General features: G+C 33.8%; 2 protein-coding genes across 2 annotated transcripts; one reads left to right on the top strand and one right to left on the bottom strand.

The window, feature by feature from the left end:
• The first annotated feature begins 17,317 nt into the window (after window positions 1-17,317).
• Window positions 17,318-18,287, top strand: LOC118754398 (MIP18 family protein galla-2). Its single transcript, XM_036489267.1, has 2 exons — window positions 17,318-17,540; window positions 17,604-18,287. Exons 1-2 carry the CDS (start codon window positions 17,420-17,422, stop codon window positions 17,951-17,953), a joined length of 471 nt encoding a protein of 156 aa, XP_036345160.1. The 5' UTR covers window positions 17,318-17,419; the 3' UTR covers window positions 17,954-18,287.
• LOC118754399 (mitochondrial inner membrane protein OXA1L-like) lies at window positions 17,941-18,494 on the bottom strand. Its single transcript, XM_036489268.1, has 3 exons — window positions 18,478-18,494; window positions 18,301-18,418; window positions 17,941-18,234 (listed from the first exon to the last, which is right to left on the bottom strand). Exons 2-3 carry the CDS (start codon window positions 18,410-18,412, stop codon window positions 18,053-18,055), a joined length of 294 nt encoding a protein of 97 aa, XP_036345161.1. The 5' UTR covers window positions 18,413-18,418; window positions 18,478-18,494; the 3' UTR covers window positions 17,941-18,052.
• Between the last annotated feature and the right edge of the window lie 6 nt (window positions 18,495-18,500).

Genomic DNA, 18,500 nt, shown 5'->3' with positions numbered 1-18,500 from the left:
GTTATCACAAATAATTGCTCCAAAATATTTGCATCACTCTTGGATCACCCTATAATTACATATGTAAGTGTGAATGTAAAAGGAAATAAATCCAAGCGTTTAAACAATTAATGTGACTGATATTCTGTAGATATTTAAAATATCGCGGCTTGTTTCCGGAAACAATCGGAAATTACTGATATTATGCTAAAAATACACATACAATAACCTTTTTTATTTACCCTTGTGGTCAGCTGATTAAGTTAAGTGACATTTTGATGTTTATGATAACTGTTTTCTTTTTTGCGAAATATAACGATATGATCGTGGACAACAAGTGGTTCTAGCAGAATGGCGCTATTATTTATCCCAGATCGTACGATTTTACCCCGATATACGCTCTTAAAGTTAACATAACGCAGTAATTCATCGTTCAAATTCAGCCGGATCTACGTGCCAAGGGCATTCAAACACCCACCGTGACGACCCGCCGCGGACATTCGAAAAATCTCAACGCAAAAGTCTCTACTTAACCCATACAATATTTAAAAATCCTTCCGGATCGCCACGATTCCACTGATTTTACATGGAGAAATGCATTTAAAATATTTTATACTTCTTTTCAGCCTAGAAAATTTTGAATTTGAAAAAAAACTTACACGAATAGTTTAACCGGGGTACCCGGGTACCCACATACAAAATAGGTATAACAAACAATATTGTTTTCTAATTGTTTATTTATTAAACTGCTTCAAGTAAACGATCGATACTAAAGTAAACTGGTATCTGAATATAATACATATGAGTTTCAAAGGTGATGTAGTATACTCCTCGGATATAAAAAAACATGGGGGCCTTATTGCTTTCCCTTTTCAGTATAATGTAGGAAAACTTCTCGAAATTAACAAGTATACGCTCTGGCTCATTACAGATTATACCGGACTTTGTATTACAAATGTCCTTGTATATAATACTATCGTACTATAAATAAAGCAATATACATCTAATACCCAGGATTATACTAAGTTATAGCCGACTTTTAGATATAAATCTGTACCCCGGTTGGGCAACAACGTTAATTAATTTGGTTGGGCACACTAGGGTTAAACTAAGCAGCCCAGCCAGCAAAGAAACACACGTTTGCCGAAAACTTAGTGCAAACGATGTCACACATATGTATCAATTTAATCAGAAAATTTTCTACAAAATATGTACATACACTATAGTGTAAAATTGAGTCAATGGTGGTTTAAATATTTGCAAGGTTTTTAAAGTTCTAATTTTTTTGTTACTTTTTATCAAAATATGGTTCATGCTTTAATGAATACCATATTAATCGCACTTTCAATTTTTATACAGAGCCTAAAAACATTCAACAAATTTTCATCGACTTTGAAATTTTCAATGTGAATTTTAAGAAAATTTGTGGGTATGTAGTTTTCAGCCTGTTAAATTTTAGTATAAAAAAGTTCAAGTTTAAAGCGGCTGAAAAACCCCGTTAAGTTTTAATATATCTTTCTTGATGGCTTTAGCGGTTTTTTACCTCGCTTTTATTAGCTCGGAATGTAAACTTGTAATATTGATGCGCCTAAAAGATGCAGCGATTTTCATTCTCAAGTTACATACCTGTTGACAGTACGAATGGAATTTTTTTTTTGCGGGGTTTTAGTTTTTAAAACAATAATTTTATTTCATACATTTGCAACGGTCTTGCGCATTTTTCTCCATAAGAAATTCATGTTTATTTGGGAAGAGGGCAGAAAGCGGTATTTATGGCGAAATCAAACCTTTACATTCTGATGCCACTCAATTTATACCGAGTGGGTAACCGATTGTATTTTTACTAGAAGCTGAAGGTAATCTTGACTTCATAAATTAAAAAATTTTATCATATTTTATTGTGGTTTTCACTTATAAATTGGCCTTTATGTGTAATACTTATTAACATTATCAGTCAAATAAATTGCATTGGTTGAATAAAGGTTAATAACTTACATTTTCTAAACAAAGCACGCTCGAATTTCCTTCATATTCAGCCTTTTTTGCAGGAGCACACCTGTTTTTGCTGAAAAATTAAGCAGAAAGACTTTTTTTTTAATAATGTTGAACAAACGTAAAAGGATAAGGATATGAATAATAGGAGGAAATCTTCATGTTTATATAAATCTCAAAAAAAAAAAATAAAGTCAAAAACTACATTAACCGTTGGTTTTGAAAAAAAAATAAATAAATAAAGAAATAAAAAATTAATGGCGGAAAGTTGTATTTTTCATGTTGCCTTGAATACAAAAATCGATTAAAACATTGCTAAATTATGGGATGGAGTAAAAATGTATGGCTTATATTTGAAACAGCTGTTAGTAGTACAGTTTAAACATATATTTACATAACTCCGTTAAAAACATATATTTACATAACTTAAAAACACAAAAAAATATTGCGTTTATTGCGTTTATTGCGTTTATTGTAGTCATTTTATCATTTTTATTTTTATTTTTTATTTCGCATGACATCCTTTAGTGTCTTGTGGTATACTTCGTGTTGCATTTCGTGTTGTTTGCGACTTTTTAGAATTTTTACAGGACTATTTTGGAAAAGACTTATATCACTTTACAGGATTTTTGGGAAAGATTTCGAGTACAAAATTAAATTTAAATCTTAGTATTGCCTAAAAAACACAATGGAAGGGCCAAGCGCAGAAAGAAATTAAGTTTACCGTTGTTTTCTTCATGATCAAAAGATCGGATATAAGCCAAATTAGTACGGGGCCACCTCTGAGGTACCACCTTTCCTTTAAAAACAAGAAATATAGATTAACGTGGTCCAAAGGTATGCGGTAACTTACATAACAAAAAAATACTCCGACGAATTGATAACCTCCTCCTTTTTTAAAGTCGGTTAAAAACTAATTGGTATTTTTCAATTAAAAATAATAAATTTCAAAGAGTTAGGTAAGTAATAAAAGTTTTTGTTTTTATTGTAAAAGCAAGCATCGGTACAGTCTCCGATGAATATTTTAAAAGCAATTAGAATGTATTGAATTTCCTACAGGGTGTTAAAAAAAGATTACATACTACTAGTCACATACATATGCACATGTAACTAATCGGCGGATGCAGTGGACCACTTCAAAAGTAAACAAATATTGCCGCTTTCAAACTCTCAAGTGGATGTGAAAAATAGTGCAGAGAGTACTCGTCGCAAACTTCATTCGGGCATCGAAAGTGGAAAACCGGGAACCCAGCTGTGTTTGGATGGAATGCAATTAAAGAACACAATTTGTTTATTTTCACAAATTCAGATGGAAAAAGATAACAAACAATAGATTGTATTTCATAAGTCTTACTTTGCAGCATTTGAAATTTTTTGCTGGCATTCAATTAGCTGTGTGGTGATTTGAAAGAAGTATAGTTTCTAGTGCATTGTTTATAATAAAAGAAAACTGCATTCGAAAAAAATATCATCCCATAACCCAAACAAATAATTTCTATTTGAATTTCAGCACATTCTGCTTTTCGTATAAACAATGCAAAGGAAATGAGTGGAAAAGGATAATGATTTTTTTTATGGTTTTAAATTCGATGCATAGGTACTTTTTTCTCCAATTGAAGGGAAATAATTTTTTGGAAACAAAAGCCAAATTACGTGACGAGAATGAAGCAATCCAGTCAGCTTTGGAAATTAAAGCTCACTCAAATAGGTGAAGAATGCTTATAATTATGGCCAAGCCAAAACAATTTAAGTATACTTCATTATGCAAGACCTCATTTTTGGCACAGGCCATCAATGGATCACTCAATAAACTAACTGATATGTATATATACATTTATATACATATGTACAAAGATATGTATATAGAAATCAATTTCCAATAGCCAGTTTAAGCACATGACCAAAATCTTTTATGTACAATCATATATATAGTACATAAGTATACCAATATATGTTCATATTTATGTACGAATGTATACTAGAGCACTGCACGATTACATAAACAGGTAACATGTTAATAATCGGCGGTATCGTTGGCTATTTTTTTTTAAGTAGTCGTGCAGAGAGTCAGCAGAAAGAGCGTAAATATTAGATGTACGCAGTGTTGCCAGCAACTATTCTTGAAAAATCTGCCAAGTGAAGATTAAACCAGGGATCTAAGCCAGGTCCTACGGAGTGTTAGTGCGCGCCTCTAACCACTCAGCCACATATTATTTAAGATTTGTAAATTGCAGCTTTAAATTTGTGAAACTCAATTTCATATCTTTTTAAGTAATTCTTTCGTGAAAAGAATATCGCTTAAAGTGGTGGTTTTCAGTTTTAATTTTATTTAAATTAATTTGGGCGAAAAACCCTATCCACAATTGCTGTTGAAACCATTTTGAAAAGTTGTCAAGTGCAGCCAGATGTCTTCTTTCTTCTTGTATATGCAATTTCGGTTTCATTTTATTATCTTCAATTTAAGAATTTGATATTTTTTGAAAAAATTTTCATTTTAGAGATAAATCTTTCTTAGAGTGCGCCAACTATGCCACATGTTAGTCTGTTCCCTTATTCGTACGGTTAGCAGAAACTGCATATCCGATTTATAGCCCAATTCTGTATCGGTGGCAAACATTTTTATACCCGAGCGCACTTGTGCACAAGGGTATATTAACTTTGTTCACATAACGGTTGTTTGTAACAGCCAAAACGAATCGAGATAGATATAGACAAATGTATACATAAATGATCAGAATGAAAAGAGAAATCGATTAAGCCATGTCTGTCTGTCCGTCTGTCCGTCCGTCCGTGTACACGATAACTCGAGCAAAAATTGAGATATCTGAACGAAATTTGGTATGTGGGTTTACATTTATCCAAGGTAGGTTGGTATTAAAAATGGGCGAAATCGGACTGTAACCACGCCCACTTCCCATATAACGGTAATTTTTAGAAATACGAAAACTGCGATATTTTAGTAACTACTGGAGATTATTCACTCAAAATTGATATTTACAATAAGTTTTAGACGAAAAATAAGAATATTTTAAATTTTCGGAAAATGGGCGTAGCCACGCCCACTTATGGTTATATGTGTATATCTCGGTAACCGCTGCACCAATATCTTCCAAACTTGGCACACTTGTTGGCCTTCGCACAAAATGGCCAAAAATTTTTAAAATCGGACAATAACCACGCCCACATCCCAATAAAGCTAATGTATTCAAAATTGATGCTTGCAAAATTCTTAACCAGGAAATAAGCTTGTGATAAAATTTTGGAAAATGGGCGTGGCACCGCCCACTTATTATCACATATATGTATCTCGGTAACCGTTCTACCAATTTGTACCAAACTCGGTATGGTTATTGTGCTTGCCACATAAAAGCAAAACGTTGAAAATTATTGAAAGCGGACTAAAATTGAGGCCGCTTTACATATAACGGTAAATTTCAGAACTGCTTGAAACTTCAAAATTTCGAAATCTAAGGACTCTAATTTACTCAAAAAAACGCTTACCATGTAGCGGTAGCTTTCGGTAAGGTGAAAAACCTATATTTAATACGTGCGCCGGGTATTTAATGTTCGGCTCCGCCCGATCTTAGACTTTCTTACTTGTTTTACTGACAAATTTAAACCCCTTCATATATATTTCGTAATAAAAACTGTGACAAGAATTTGTCACTGATACAGAATAGAGCCGTTAGCCCTGAAGATATTGTAACAGCCCGATTCTGTGCACTTGATAAATTAAAAATCTTTATAATTTGTAAATTTTTCATTATTCATCAAGAATTGGTATTCTAGCACAGAAATCAAAAGCAAAATTTCATGTGAAACGTTTAATTTTGTTTATTAAAAAATTCGTTTCTATCATTTAAATACTGCATGTGCCTGCATTTGAACCCGCGACACACAGAATTTATAGCCGACATCTATACCTACTACGGCTAAAGCAGTCAAAAGCTTTTTTGCTATTAAATTCATATTTTTCATATGTGACAACGAAATTAGTTCCACTCTTGTGGAAATCGTAAGGCTTTTTGTTTTATAAATATTGACACAGAATGCGATGGGAGCTTTTACTTGATAAAAGTCTTGATAAAATTTCTTTACAAAAAATTTATAAAGAAAACACAGAATTGAGCGGTAAATGTGTGTAAAGGAAGGACTTCTGATTAAATTCTGTAAGCCGGACGAAAATGCTATTAGAAGTAGCAATGCAAGCGCTGGCAGGATGCAAAATCGAAAATCCACTTTCCCGTATAAACAGCCAGAAAGTGCTTTTTGCTGATTTGCAGAATTCACTATCAGCAATAAAAAAATGCATGCAACTGAAATTAAGAAAATTGTTTTTGAGAAAAAATTTCCATTTCCAAACCAAATTTAACAAGGCATGGCGGAAAATCGTTCCACAATATAACAAACTTTTACGCTGTCACAAACACCCAACAACCGAAATGAAATTCTGTTCCAATCCGATTTTCGCAGTGATTTAGGTTCACCTTAATACACTTTCAGTTGTCCGAACACAAGTCGCACTGCTATTGACGATGCCAATTAATAACTCTACGCGATGCTGTTAAATAGTACCACAGAATAAACAGTATACAGAAGACGCATGTCGACTATCGAACCAATTTGAATTTATGGCACGAGCGGTGAGGCAAGCAAGGGTATCAAAAGGCTCTGTTACTTTAGCAGTATTTCCCTCGGCTGACGCTGTTAATTCCATCGTCGCTATCACGACAATATGTTAACTAACTTCGTTTTACATCACGATCAGCGTTGCCGTTTTGACAAAATTGTATAATTTTTAATACTTTTTTTCCAAAGTGTAATATCTGATACTTTGTTTTTGTTCCCAAATGCCGTATTTTGATACCTTCGGCTGGCAGAAATGAATTTTTGAAAACTATGAATAGTATTACTAGTCTAAAGGCAAATATATTTTTCTTGTTATTTAAAGTCTCACAATTTATATATAGATATTTATAAGCTTGATTTGCTAACTCATATAAGGGAAACACAACCCGGAACTTCTTTGCACACGCCGCTGTTATAGGGCCCCTGAACCACACAAAAACATTACGCTATATCGGGCTTGCGTCGGTCGTTTGTGTGGTGTATAGGATCGTTTGTACTAAATTGCACAGTTATTGCGCTAAAATAAAAATTATTTTGATATTTTGCTCATGCTAGTGTTATTGTACAACAATTTGTGCTGCGTATGGCGACAACTGGAAAATTCTTAGTCTAGTTTTAATTTTGGTGTCCAGATCGTGCTGTAAAATATGGATAAAAGCGTAGAAATTTTTATTTTTTTAAATTTATTTTATTTTTTGTACGTTGTAAAACTGCAGCTATCAAAATAGACAACGCACGTTCATATTTCTTGCACATATTTACTTGAGCAACGTTTTTTCAAAATAAAGTTTGCGCAATTTTATGCTGTAGTAATTTCCACAATACTGACTTGTACAAGTCTCGGGTTGCGCAAGACTTGTGTGTGGTTTAGAGGCTCTATAAGTTTGTTTTTTCGTTATGCAAATAAGTTTTTCGTTATGCAAGAAATAAAATTTTTTTTATAACTATGGATTTAATTATAAAATTTTATTTATTATTTGTATTTTAAATAATAGTTTAACAAACAACTGCTTTGTTTGCTTTCGATACTTTTTCTGCTTGGCACCTAATACATTTTTTTCAAGCTCGCAGCAACGCTGATCACGATGTGTGTTTCTGACGGGATGTTAACTTCATGTTATGCATAGTGGACGTGATGTTAACTCCTCTGCTCTGTTCCGGGTCGCCATGTTATTCATAGTGGTCGTGATGTTAACTTCTCTGCTCTGGTCCGGGTTGTAATATTACGTCCGCCGAAGAAAAAATAAATTTGTATGTGATGCGTCTTCTGTATACTGTTTATTCTGTGATAGTACTTAATCGCACGATCACAGTGGGAAAATGTAATGTATAGTAATCGAGAAATAGCCCTTTTCACATTCGAAAATGCATTTTTTCCCCCACGGCGATGTCCTAGGAAAGTGGGGCATTCATTTTTGCATCACCAGTAATGCAGGAATGAATGTGATGTAGTACGAATTTTTTTGCGACTTTTTGGATACATTAGAATTCAGATTACGCATTAAGCAGTAATAGAATCTAGAAGTCATAAGAAATACCTTACATTATTTATCACGCATATAACGCAATTACTACTTTTCCCACTGGGATACCACAATGCGGGGATGCCGAGTAGCATCTTGAAAATCGCCATCGTGCAGGCCACTGAAGTAGTATACACAAACACCAAAGCAGTCAAGGTTAGAAGAGCCAAAAACACCTGCAAACATACGCACGCTCAATTTTGTTTACACCCAATATTCCAATATTTAAATCTTTCAACATACTTACACATAATCTACAATGAAAACTTTTTAAACAAATATTTTGCACACTTCAGAATTGTTTTATATTTTATATTCATTGGGCATGTTGTTTAATATATATTTATATTATATATGTATTTATATTTACTCTACTAACACACAAGCATTTATACAATAAGCCGCAAAAAATTCGCAAAGTAAAAGCAATACCATTTTTTAAATACTTGCGGCATTACGTTGGCGGGCTGAATTTCACTTTATAATACTAAGGTTTTCGGTTTTCGATACCTCACGAATAAAACGCACAAAGCAAAAAAAAAAAACAGAAAACGAAAACCAAGAGCAAAGTAAGGTTAAAGACAACACTTCAATATAAGTGTATGTATGTATTTTTATATATATACATTTGTACATACATACATATGTATTTTTGGTTTTATTTTTCGAATATTTTACCGTCACTGACCGCCGGGAATATATTAATACATTTTTTATTTTTAATATTTTAAGTACATATGCACATTAGGGTGCATCCCTAAAAAAAGTTGCTGTTTTCCCACGGGAATCATAAAACTTATTAGATCTTAAGACTTCTGCAAAAATATATCGGAAAGATATTAAGATTTACGTGAGCTAGACCGAAGAAAACACATCCAAAAATTTTATTTTCTTTTCATAATTTTTTTTTCAATAAATCACCTTAGATGATATAAGCATTTAGGCTTAAAAGGTGCATGCGATTTTATTTTATTTTATCAACGAAATCAAAGTAAAGAGATTTTAGGAGGTCGGCATTAGTCTTAAAATATAATAGATTTTATATTTCCGATGGGGATAAAAAGCCGATTTTTTTTTTAAGGAGAGTGATGGACTCTAATGTGCATCAGAAATAATGGACGCGTCGTACTTTGAAGAGTTTTGGCTATATTTCTTTAGTTTTTTTTTATGTTTAATATTTATTTATAAAAGTCTAGGTAGTTATACAACAAACATCATATAAATGCGCTTTTCAAACTTTTAACAAAAATTATAAAAATTCGAAAAATTTTCACCAAATTTTTTTTAACTTTTTATTCAGAATTTTTAGAAAAAATACAGTTTTGTAGCCTATTCAATTTTAGTATAATAAAGTGCAAGTTTCAATTGGCTACAAAATACGGTTGCTTTTTAAGAATTTTTTTTTGCTGACGGTGTCACGTATTTTTTCCCATACAAAGTGTTCTCGAAAATTTTTTTATATAGAAGAGAATGCCTTGCATAGTCAACAAAAAAAATTGTCAAAAATCAACGGTAGCCACTTGAAACTCGCACCTTATTATATTTCTAAAATTTCTGGTTAAAAAGCTCGAAATTTAGATAAAAATTTGTAAGTTCTGTATAAAGTTTGAAAATGTGATTTATATAGTTTTTGTTAAAGCATCAACCATATTTTTATAAAAAAATACCAAATATTTGTTTGCTTGAAAAACTTTGTAAATATTAAAAACGAAACACCATTCATCCATTTTTGACAGCCACTGTAGGTATACATGTAAGTAGGCCTGCATTTGCGAAAATTTGGGTAAATATAAATTGGTTGGAAAAATTTTTACACAGACGCTTCGAACAGTTCTTAGGCTCCTATCAGGACCAAGATGGTTACCACTAAATCAACCGAAAAAGCTCCTTGAACCACTGTTCCTAAGGAGTTTCCAACTTGGCAAGTAGTGACTCTAACTCAACGCTAGTTGGCAGTATTCCCGACCGCCGACCTTTAACGGCAATGACCTGGCTTTTGACTTTTGAGTTTTATTTGTCTTACGTTTTGAAAATGTTACATTCGAGCGGCTACTTTCGGTATCTATTATGCGGTTCGGTTCAGTGGTTCGAACCACTTAGAAAAAACTTGTACCGGTTCATGAGTATCCCTGAACCGCGGTTCGGTTCGGTTCAAATGGTTAAATTTTTGTATGCTAAAGGATACAAATGTTGCAAAAAATATTACAATTACAGTGAAACCTCTCCTAACGGACACCTCTATTAGACAGACATCTCCCTTGGGCGGACATTTTTTCCTATACCAAGTTTTAAGTATAAATTTCGGAATAAATTACTCTCTCTTAAGCGGACACTCTCTTGGCCGGACGCGGACAGTTATTTTGCATAAAAATTGACACAAAAACCTCTATTGAGCGGACGCGAACCTCTTATCAACGGACATTAAGATTTCTTTTCATAGCAAAACAAACAAAAACCTCCATTGAGCGGACGCCAATTCCTCATAGGCGGACTACTAAATGGAAAAGGGGGACTTCCCGCATAAAATGTTGTTTTTATGCACACATTTAGTTTGGCTTGCGCAGTGGTTTAGGTTCGTTATTTGAATTATCAGAAACCCTTGAAGAATCCAATTTTAATTCTGATGAATTTATAACAATAGATAATAATAAATACATGGACCGAAAATTTAGATTTCTGGTTGGATTTTGTTACTGATAAAAACATGAAAACTATTGATGAAAAAGGTACTGACACTGAAAAAAATTAAAAATAAAACTTACGTCAATCGACAGTTTCCCAGTTTTTTATGTAATGAATCTATGGTTTTATTTAGTTTATGGACTGAAATATAACATTTATTTTTATTTTGTTATTACTTAATATGTACTTATGCACATAAATGAAATACTTATGCACTTTTGAAAAAATACATGCACATTTTTGTTTGAACGATGTAATATCAATATCTTTTATTCAAATAAGAAATAGTGACTATTCAATTAATTAAAACATGACAACATACCAAGTTCCAGTACTCGGTTTGTATGGAAGGTGCCAATCAATACTACACTCATGGAAAAATGTGGGTTCTTGGAAACGGGCCCTCGGTAAAATCCGTTCCCTGCTTATAACAGAGTGAAATTTTGCCATTCAGAAAGCAAAAATGTTTCACATAACGAACAATAAAAGCAAGCTGTGAGTAAAAAATGTATATATATGTACATATTAAGCTCGAACTATGTATCTAACCGTTGCAAAAAATATTTATAACCTTTTCATTGCACAGCGTTGCAAATATTACTCACAAACATATTTTCACGCATACATATAAATACTTAAAACATGCCTTTGCAATATACACAAGCGCACTCATTTGACATTTAAACAGCAGCTTAGCTGATATTGCACAATATTACAAACTTGTTTAAGTGGCATTTAGTAGCTGAAAGTCAAGTCTGTCTTTTTTTAAGTCGAATACTTTAACTTTAAAGTGCAAAGCGTAAACCGAGCTACATACTAGCAATCAGGCGAACGAACTACTTTATGTATAAGGAATGCTAAATAAGACACAAATAAATAAAAAATGTGAAAAACGAGTAGACTCGAATACAAACGGCCGGCTATTACCAAAATACTAAAGCAAAATTAAACAGCGAAAATTGGTAGAACGTGAAACATTGTTAAAAAGCAACAACTTGACACCAATTCTCACATTTCTATTTTCCGTTTTTGCTCTGGCGTTGAAGCCATTCCCTGTACGACGCTATTGACTTGCACTTCACGCTGAAGCCGCTTGCTGGTATTGGCAGCCTCAGCCATGCTTACCGAAATGACGGAGAACAATGAAGAATCTCGAATTGAAATCAAAGTGTATGAAAAGTGCTAATGAACTGTAGCAGATAAAGATGAGGTAATGCTTGTAGAAAAAATGCGTACGGTTTGTAATTAAAAAAAAAAATTAGGCCAGCGAATGAGCAAAAGGCGCGTGGCACAGGCGAAAAGAAAGTTTGATTGGACGGCCTTACACTACATAATGCGGATGCATTATTCCTTACATAAATACATACTATGTACATACATCTATGGATATACAAACATTCCCTTATGCCTAAGGTCACTTTTTAATAGTTATTTCGTTTCTATCAAAAAATCTTGCCTTTGGATTGCCCCTTTCTTTTTTGTGTTCGATTCTAAATTAAAGGCAAAGGGTCAGAAAATTTTGTGTTCACTCTTGTAAGGCAAAAGAGTCACATTCTCTGCCCTGTGAAGCTTTGTCAGGTCAGATGATTGCCCTGAAAATCAGATGGTTGTTTAAAACGACAATACTATGAAATGCGTGAGCTAGGCAAGGACAAGAAGGCAAAAGAACATGCCTTTTTACAGGGTTGAGTGCAACATCAAACACATTTTGCACCGGGGAAGGGCAACATTTTTTGGAAGAAACGAAATCACCATAGGTATGTACATTACAGGCTAGTAATAAAATTAGAAAATACCTACGTTGTATATCTACTATGTATAGAAAATTCACAGCAAGTAATGTTCGCGTCTTGAAATTATCTTATTTTTGTATCATTTGGTTTCACTTTTTTCTACTTTTACTCGGGAGTATATATATATATATACAAAAGGTATGGCGTGTCAAGAATGCCAGACATTTACTGCTACGCCTGCATACAATCTGCCTGCCATTCAAAAGGCGATGTGACTGATGGCGTTGGCGTTGTCGTTGGCTTTGACGATAAAGACGGCTGCGCTGTCGTTGACGCGATAGTGGGGATGGTGATTGCTAGGATGACGATATTGAAGTACAAGGCAGCTACCTACTAACTACGACGAGTAGTTATACAGTAGTACCGATGCCACCGGAATGTGGACAGGCATTGACGAGAGTCGGGGTCGAAACGCTGCAATCATATATGTATACAGTCAGTGTCAGAAATATGCATACCCGTCAGAAATATTAAATTTTTCCAATTTGATATTTCAGAAAAATTTTAGTATCCAGTTTTGCAACCCATTACAAATTTTGTGGATATGTGTAATAAAGTGCAAATTTCAATTCGATAATAATTAATTACCGTAGATTTTTAGAATGTTGCGTATCTTCTTTCATATTTGTACCTAAATATATATTAGTTATATTAGAAGATATTTGCAACACCCCCGACACAAAAAAAAGAATCCCAAAAATCAATGGTAAGTTTTAGCGACTTAAAATCTAAAAACTGTATACTCAAAATTTTTTTAAGAAACCGGATTCAAAAACTAAAACTTTCGATGAAAATCTTTTGGGTGTTCTCGCATTTTCCAAGAGATCTGTATGAAATTGAAAAAAAAAATATTTGTGGTTTTTGCCGTTGTCTGAACTATATTTTTGTCGCTGACTGTATATGCAGGAGCGTTGTAAAATGCAAGAAACTGCAGACTCTTAAGGCAAAGGCGTAGTATGTTTGCTTTATAAGCATTATACGCAAACAAAAAAAAAGAACAAAAAAAGATAAATAAGACGACAATTGAAGGCATTGCTTTGTTTGCAAATATAATTAACAGGCACAACAGCGATTGGCTGCCTTGATACAGTAGTGGGAACATACATGTGAGACATACACACATCGACTACATCTTTATCTAGATATTTACACACACTCTGTATATACATATGTACATATAAGCATTAGATACCAGCGTTGACTGTATATGCAATAAGATACAAAATGAGCAATTCAAGTGTGTTGATAATTGTAAAGAGGCCGGCTACATGGGGGTAAAACTATACATTCATTCATACATATACATACATAGAGTAAGTACATGCTAGGTGGAATCTGCAAATGAAAACGTCGAAACATGTTACGAGTATAACTTGGAATTGTATTGATAAGAGATGATGATTTTCTAACATTCAATGCCAATTCATTTAGATAACAAATTTTGTATGCAAATTTCACAAACTCACGCACACTTCTGCTTTGCCTAATAAAAAGAAATGCGTTGAAACACTATTAGTTATTATTAATACCATTAACACAGCTATAATAGTCATGGGAAATCAGTTAAGTTAGTGAAATTAATTTTTAGTAGGGAAAGCACTAGTTATAATGGTTTTATCGTACCCATCAAATATACATATGTATGTTTGTATTCAGGTAAGTTGATACATGAACAATAAAAGCATGTTTAGCTTAAGTGAATCCCACAACATACATATTTGCATACGTATGTATACATACATATATGCATGTCAAAAAAGTTTATTAAAAGCGAATTTGAGCTCTAAGGGCTTGGCCATTAATGAATCATTAAGTGGAGTAGACGTATTGAGTTTTAGTTACATTTCGTTCAACATTAGTAAGTACATATACGATGTATGTATGTTACTTAATATGTATAATCAGATAGGTATTCAATTCAATTTATTTAATTCAATCAATTACACAGTTCAACAAAATTTGACGTATTTTATCTCAACAACGGGGCCGAACTCATCTTATAGATTTTTCTATGCTGATTTGAAGTGCATTTACACAATTTTTCTAGCACGTCCAGTTTTTGAGAAAAAAACTGCTGAAGTGGCGAAAAATTGCAAAATCGCATTTTTCAAAAAAAAAAATTAAATAGAATTTGCACGTTGTTATTCAGAAGAAGAAAAAACACGTATTAATGAAAATCTAATTCGTCTGATGGGTTCTTTCCCATTTCGATGAGTCAATTAGAAATGAGTGAAAAAATAAAATAAAAAACTCAGTTCTTCAATAGCATACACTTGTTTTCCCACAGATACGGAAATCTCAATGAATGAAATTATTTTAAGTTATTTCGTGAACAAATCCACATTAAAAAATCAATATCCAGATTCATAATTAAATTAATAATAATAATAATAATAATAGATTGGCGCTTACACATATGTTAGTGTTTGGCCAAGCTACTCCTCATAATTAAATTAGCCAGTCCTTTATCTCCCAACAATTTCCGCGTTCTGGAATGAAATCCTTAAACATTTTTTTTTTTTTTGGAATCGCATTATCATCACCAGAGAACGTCTATGAATGAGAAGACGCATAGACGTTCTCTGTCATCGCTTTTCAAGATCCAGCAATAGTCAGCAAGCATGCGGAGATTTGATTTCCTATTAGACCACTTGTCCATAGTGGCTTTGCCCTAGTGGAATCGTTCGCCATGTTCTTAGCTAGTGTTTTTTAATCAGTTTTTTTTTCCTTTTCACCTTTCCATCGACATGTATAGAATCGATCAAACGAATTGGATTTTCATAAATACGTGATTCTTTTTTTACGTCCAAATTCTATTTCTTAATTTATTTTTACAATTTGCCATTTTTCTCATTTCAACAGTTTTTTCTCAAAAACTGGACGCGCTAAAAAATTTTTTAAATGCACTTCAAATCAGCATCAAAAAATCTATACGTTGAGGAGGTTCCCGTTTTTTGAGATAAAATAGACCAAATTCAGGTGAACCGTGTTATCAAGATGGCACCGGATAAATATGTAGCATAGTGGGTCTGTTTGAGGGTATCTAAAAATATTGGCAGCCATTATTGCAATTACATTCAAGTATTTATAATTACGAATTTAGAAGGGCTTGTGCGCTAATTAAAAGTACTAAATATAATTTGCGCATTTCCTTCGAATTTAACAATTTTTAAAGTTTCAAATCAATATCTTTTTCTAAGGAACACAACTGTAGGCATTCAACCACCTACAATTCTCTAAAATACATAGATTTATTGCGAAACACGAAAGATTATTGTCCTAGCAACAGGATAAAGGGAGTGGCTCCAAACATACAAATATGTATTCATGCATAATAATATTTACATACATATATACACATACCTAAATATTGAAAGCAGCTTTCGTTTTCACAGGCAGCAACAACGATGGACGATGACAGCAACTTTTTTTCAGGCTATTCACAAGTAAGCCCAGGGATAAAAGGAATTAGACAGCATCAGCAGATCACAAGAAAATATTCATAAGAGAAATGCACACAGGTTAACATACATATGTATACCATGCATCTCTCATTTATACAACGAGAGTTTTTGTTACCAATATCGTTGACTGATTCCTCTGTTTTTTCGTTGCTAGCAATCGCATACCTTAAGCCGGTAATCCTGTGAACATGTTCCAAATCAATTCCGACGGTTTTAAGTGTAGACGGCGTTGGGGCGCCGGTGACACGACGCCTTTAAGTTGCATTTGCACATATGCCAATCAAATCCATACACACATTAATATACATGTATGTATGCACATTTGTACGGATGTACACATAAAACGACCGCGGACGCGCAACTGCAAAGTTGGAATAGCGCAATGATGGGGACTATGTGACGCGACTTGTTTTTTCTTTCCTGAATCGATTTACTTTCAATTTCTTGCTATTGCACACTTATATTTTATTTTAACTTTTGCATGTTGCTATTGAGCTACACGCCCCCATCGAGCATCAAACCACTTCCCGCGTCTTTTGTACCACTTTTCACACACTTGGCAGAGCCCGATACTTCTCAACGCTACTCTTCAGCTAGCAAGGACGTCGAGGGTGGAGCAGTCGCATAATAAAATGCAATAGCAGGAAAGATGTAGAATAAACGCAAAGTGGAAAAATTAAAAAAAGGATGCTGTGCTGGCTTTCGCTTTCTTTTACATATACACCCCTGAAATTGCACTTTAATTGCGAATTTTAATACATTTTCTACGCTCGCTGGAACTTGCTATATTCATTTCTGATAAATCACTTTGCTTTTCATACAATTAGTATTAATTTTCATTTAATAACTTCTCAACTTCTGCATTTTTTAATTTTTCACATCCTTCCATATATTTTTTTAATTGCACAAAAACCCGTCGTAAACAACCGTTGACAAACTCAACCAAATTGAAAATGAAACAAATTCACTCGCCGAAAAAGTTTTTACCTCTCTCTTTCTTGTTCATTCGCTCCTGGCCACTACAGGGTTGCATGCGATAAATTTTTTCTGGAAATGATTTTTTTTATTGGCGGCGGTGTAAATTCAACGATTAAATTTTAACTTTGACTAATAATTTTTAAAATAGCTGAATTTTTAATATTTCAAATCGCATTTGTCCATTTTGGCCCCACACCGATTCGCCTTACCGCTTTTTGAACCCAAACCGATTCGCGGTAGCAGAGAACGTATAAATTATATACGTTCTCTGGTTTGACGTTTTCATTTTGTTTTGCTTTTTTGTTCTCGTTGGCTGTCATTTGGTTTTCCTTCTCATTCCTTGCAATTTTCCCAATTTAATTCAGAACTTTGTGCAAATATGCCCACAGAAATTGAAAATATAAACCCAAATGTTTATGGGAAACGTAAGGAACGTGAAGTGACCGCAAATGAAGAGGATGAAAACGTGCCGGACCCCATCGATTCGCGTGAAATATTTGGTAGATATTTGGGCCTACTTTGCATATATATACATGCAGATAAATTTATCACTGTCCTTTCAGACCTCGTTCGTAACATCAACGACCCAGAGCATCCACTCACATTGGAAGAGCTGCATGTAGTGCAAGAAGATTTGATTCGAGTAAACGATGAGAAAAATGAGGTAACTATTAAATTTACGCCCACGATTCCTCACTGTTCGATGGCTACACTCATTGGGTTGTCCATACGCGTAAAACTGCTCCGCTCGTTGCCACCACGTTTCAAAGTGAATGTAGAGATTACGCCTGGAACGCATGCATCAGAGAATGCTGTTAATAAGCAACTTGCAGACAAGGAGCGTGTTGCAGCCGCGCTGGAGAATAAGCATCTAGCTGAGGTCATTAATCAATGCATCTCTTTTAAAGCTTGAAGGCGTGCGACGATTTGCCGCAATCTTTTCTTTATTAAAATTTACATTTCAAGCGTTCAACTGGTAAAACTAAACTGTAACAACTAATAGCACACTAACTTAAGCCTTTTTCGCGTGTACCGTGGACGTACTCGTACTTGTGTTTCCCGTCGCAGGTTGTGGTTTGGTAGGATCATATTTGAATGTCTTCACTAAGGGACCCTTGCCGGCTTTGGCAAAACGGATTTCATCCAGACGTTGGCGCTCTTCAATTTCTTTTGTTATTTTCATATTTTCCCATGCTAAAATGAAAATAAAGTGGATATCTGCAGAATTCTTTAAATGGGGCAATCTATTTTGTTACATACATTCTTTCATCCCCTTAACGAAGCCTTTCTTCTTTATTGGAAGGTTGTCTTTTTTATGCTCCACCATCTTGTCGATTTTGAAGTAATCCCGCACTGCAGGTATTCTGAGCATGGCCACCTTAAATGAAAACCAAGTGAGTTGTGCAAAAATCTAATAAAATAATAAACTTTATCTACCTGACCCAAGGAAATGAAATTAC

Source organism: Rhagoletis pomonella, unplaced genomic scaffold (genome assembly GCF_013731165.1).
Source record: "Rhagoletis pomonella isolate Grant_MI unplaced genomic scaffold, Rhpom_1.0 Rhpom_scaffold_03835, whole genome shotgun sequence".
Taxonomy (NCBI): domain Eukaryota; kingdom Metazoa; phylum Arthropoda; class Insecta; order Diptera; family Tephritidae; genus Rhagoletis; species Rhagoletis pomonella.
The sequence above is the reverse complement of the archived record's forward strand: the minus strand, read 5'-3'. Positions and strand labels throughout refer to the sequence as shown.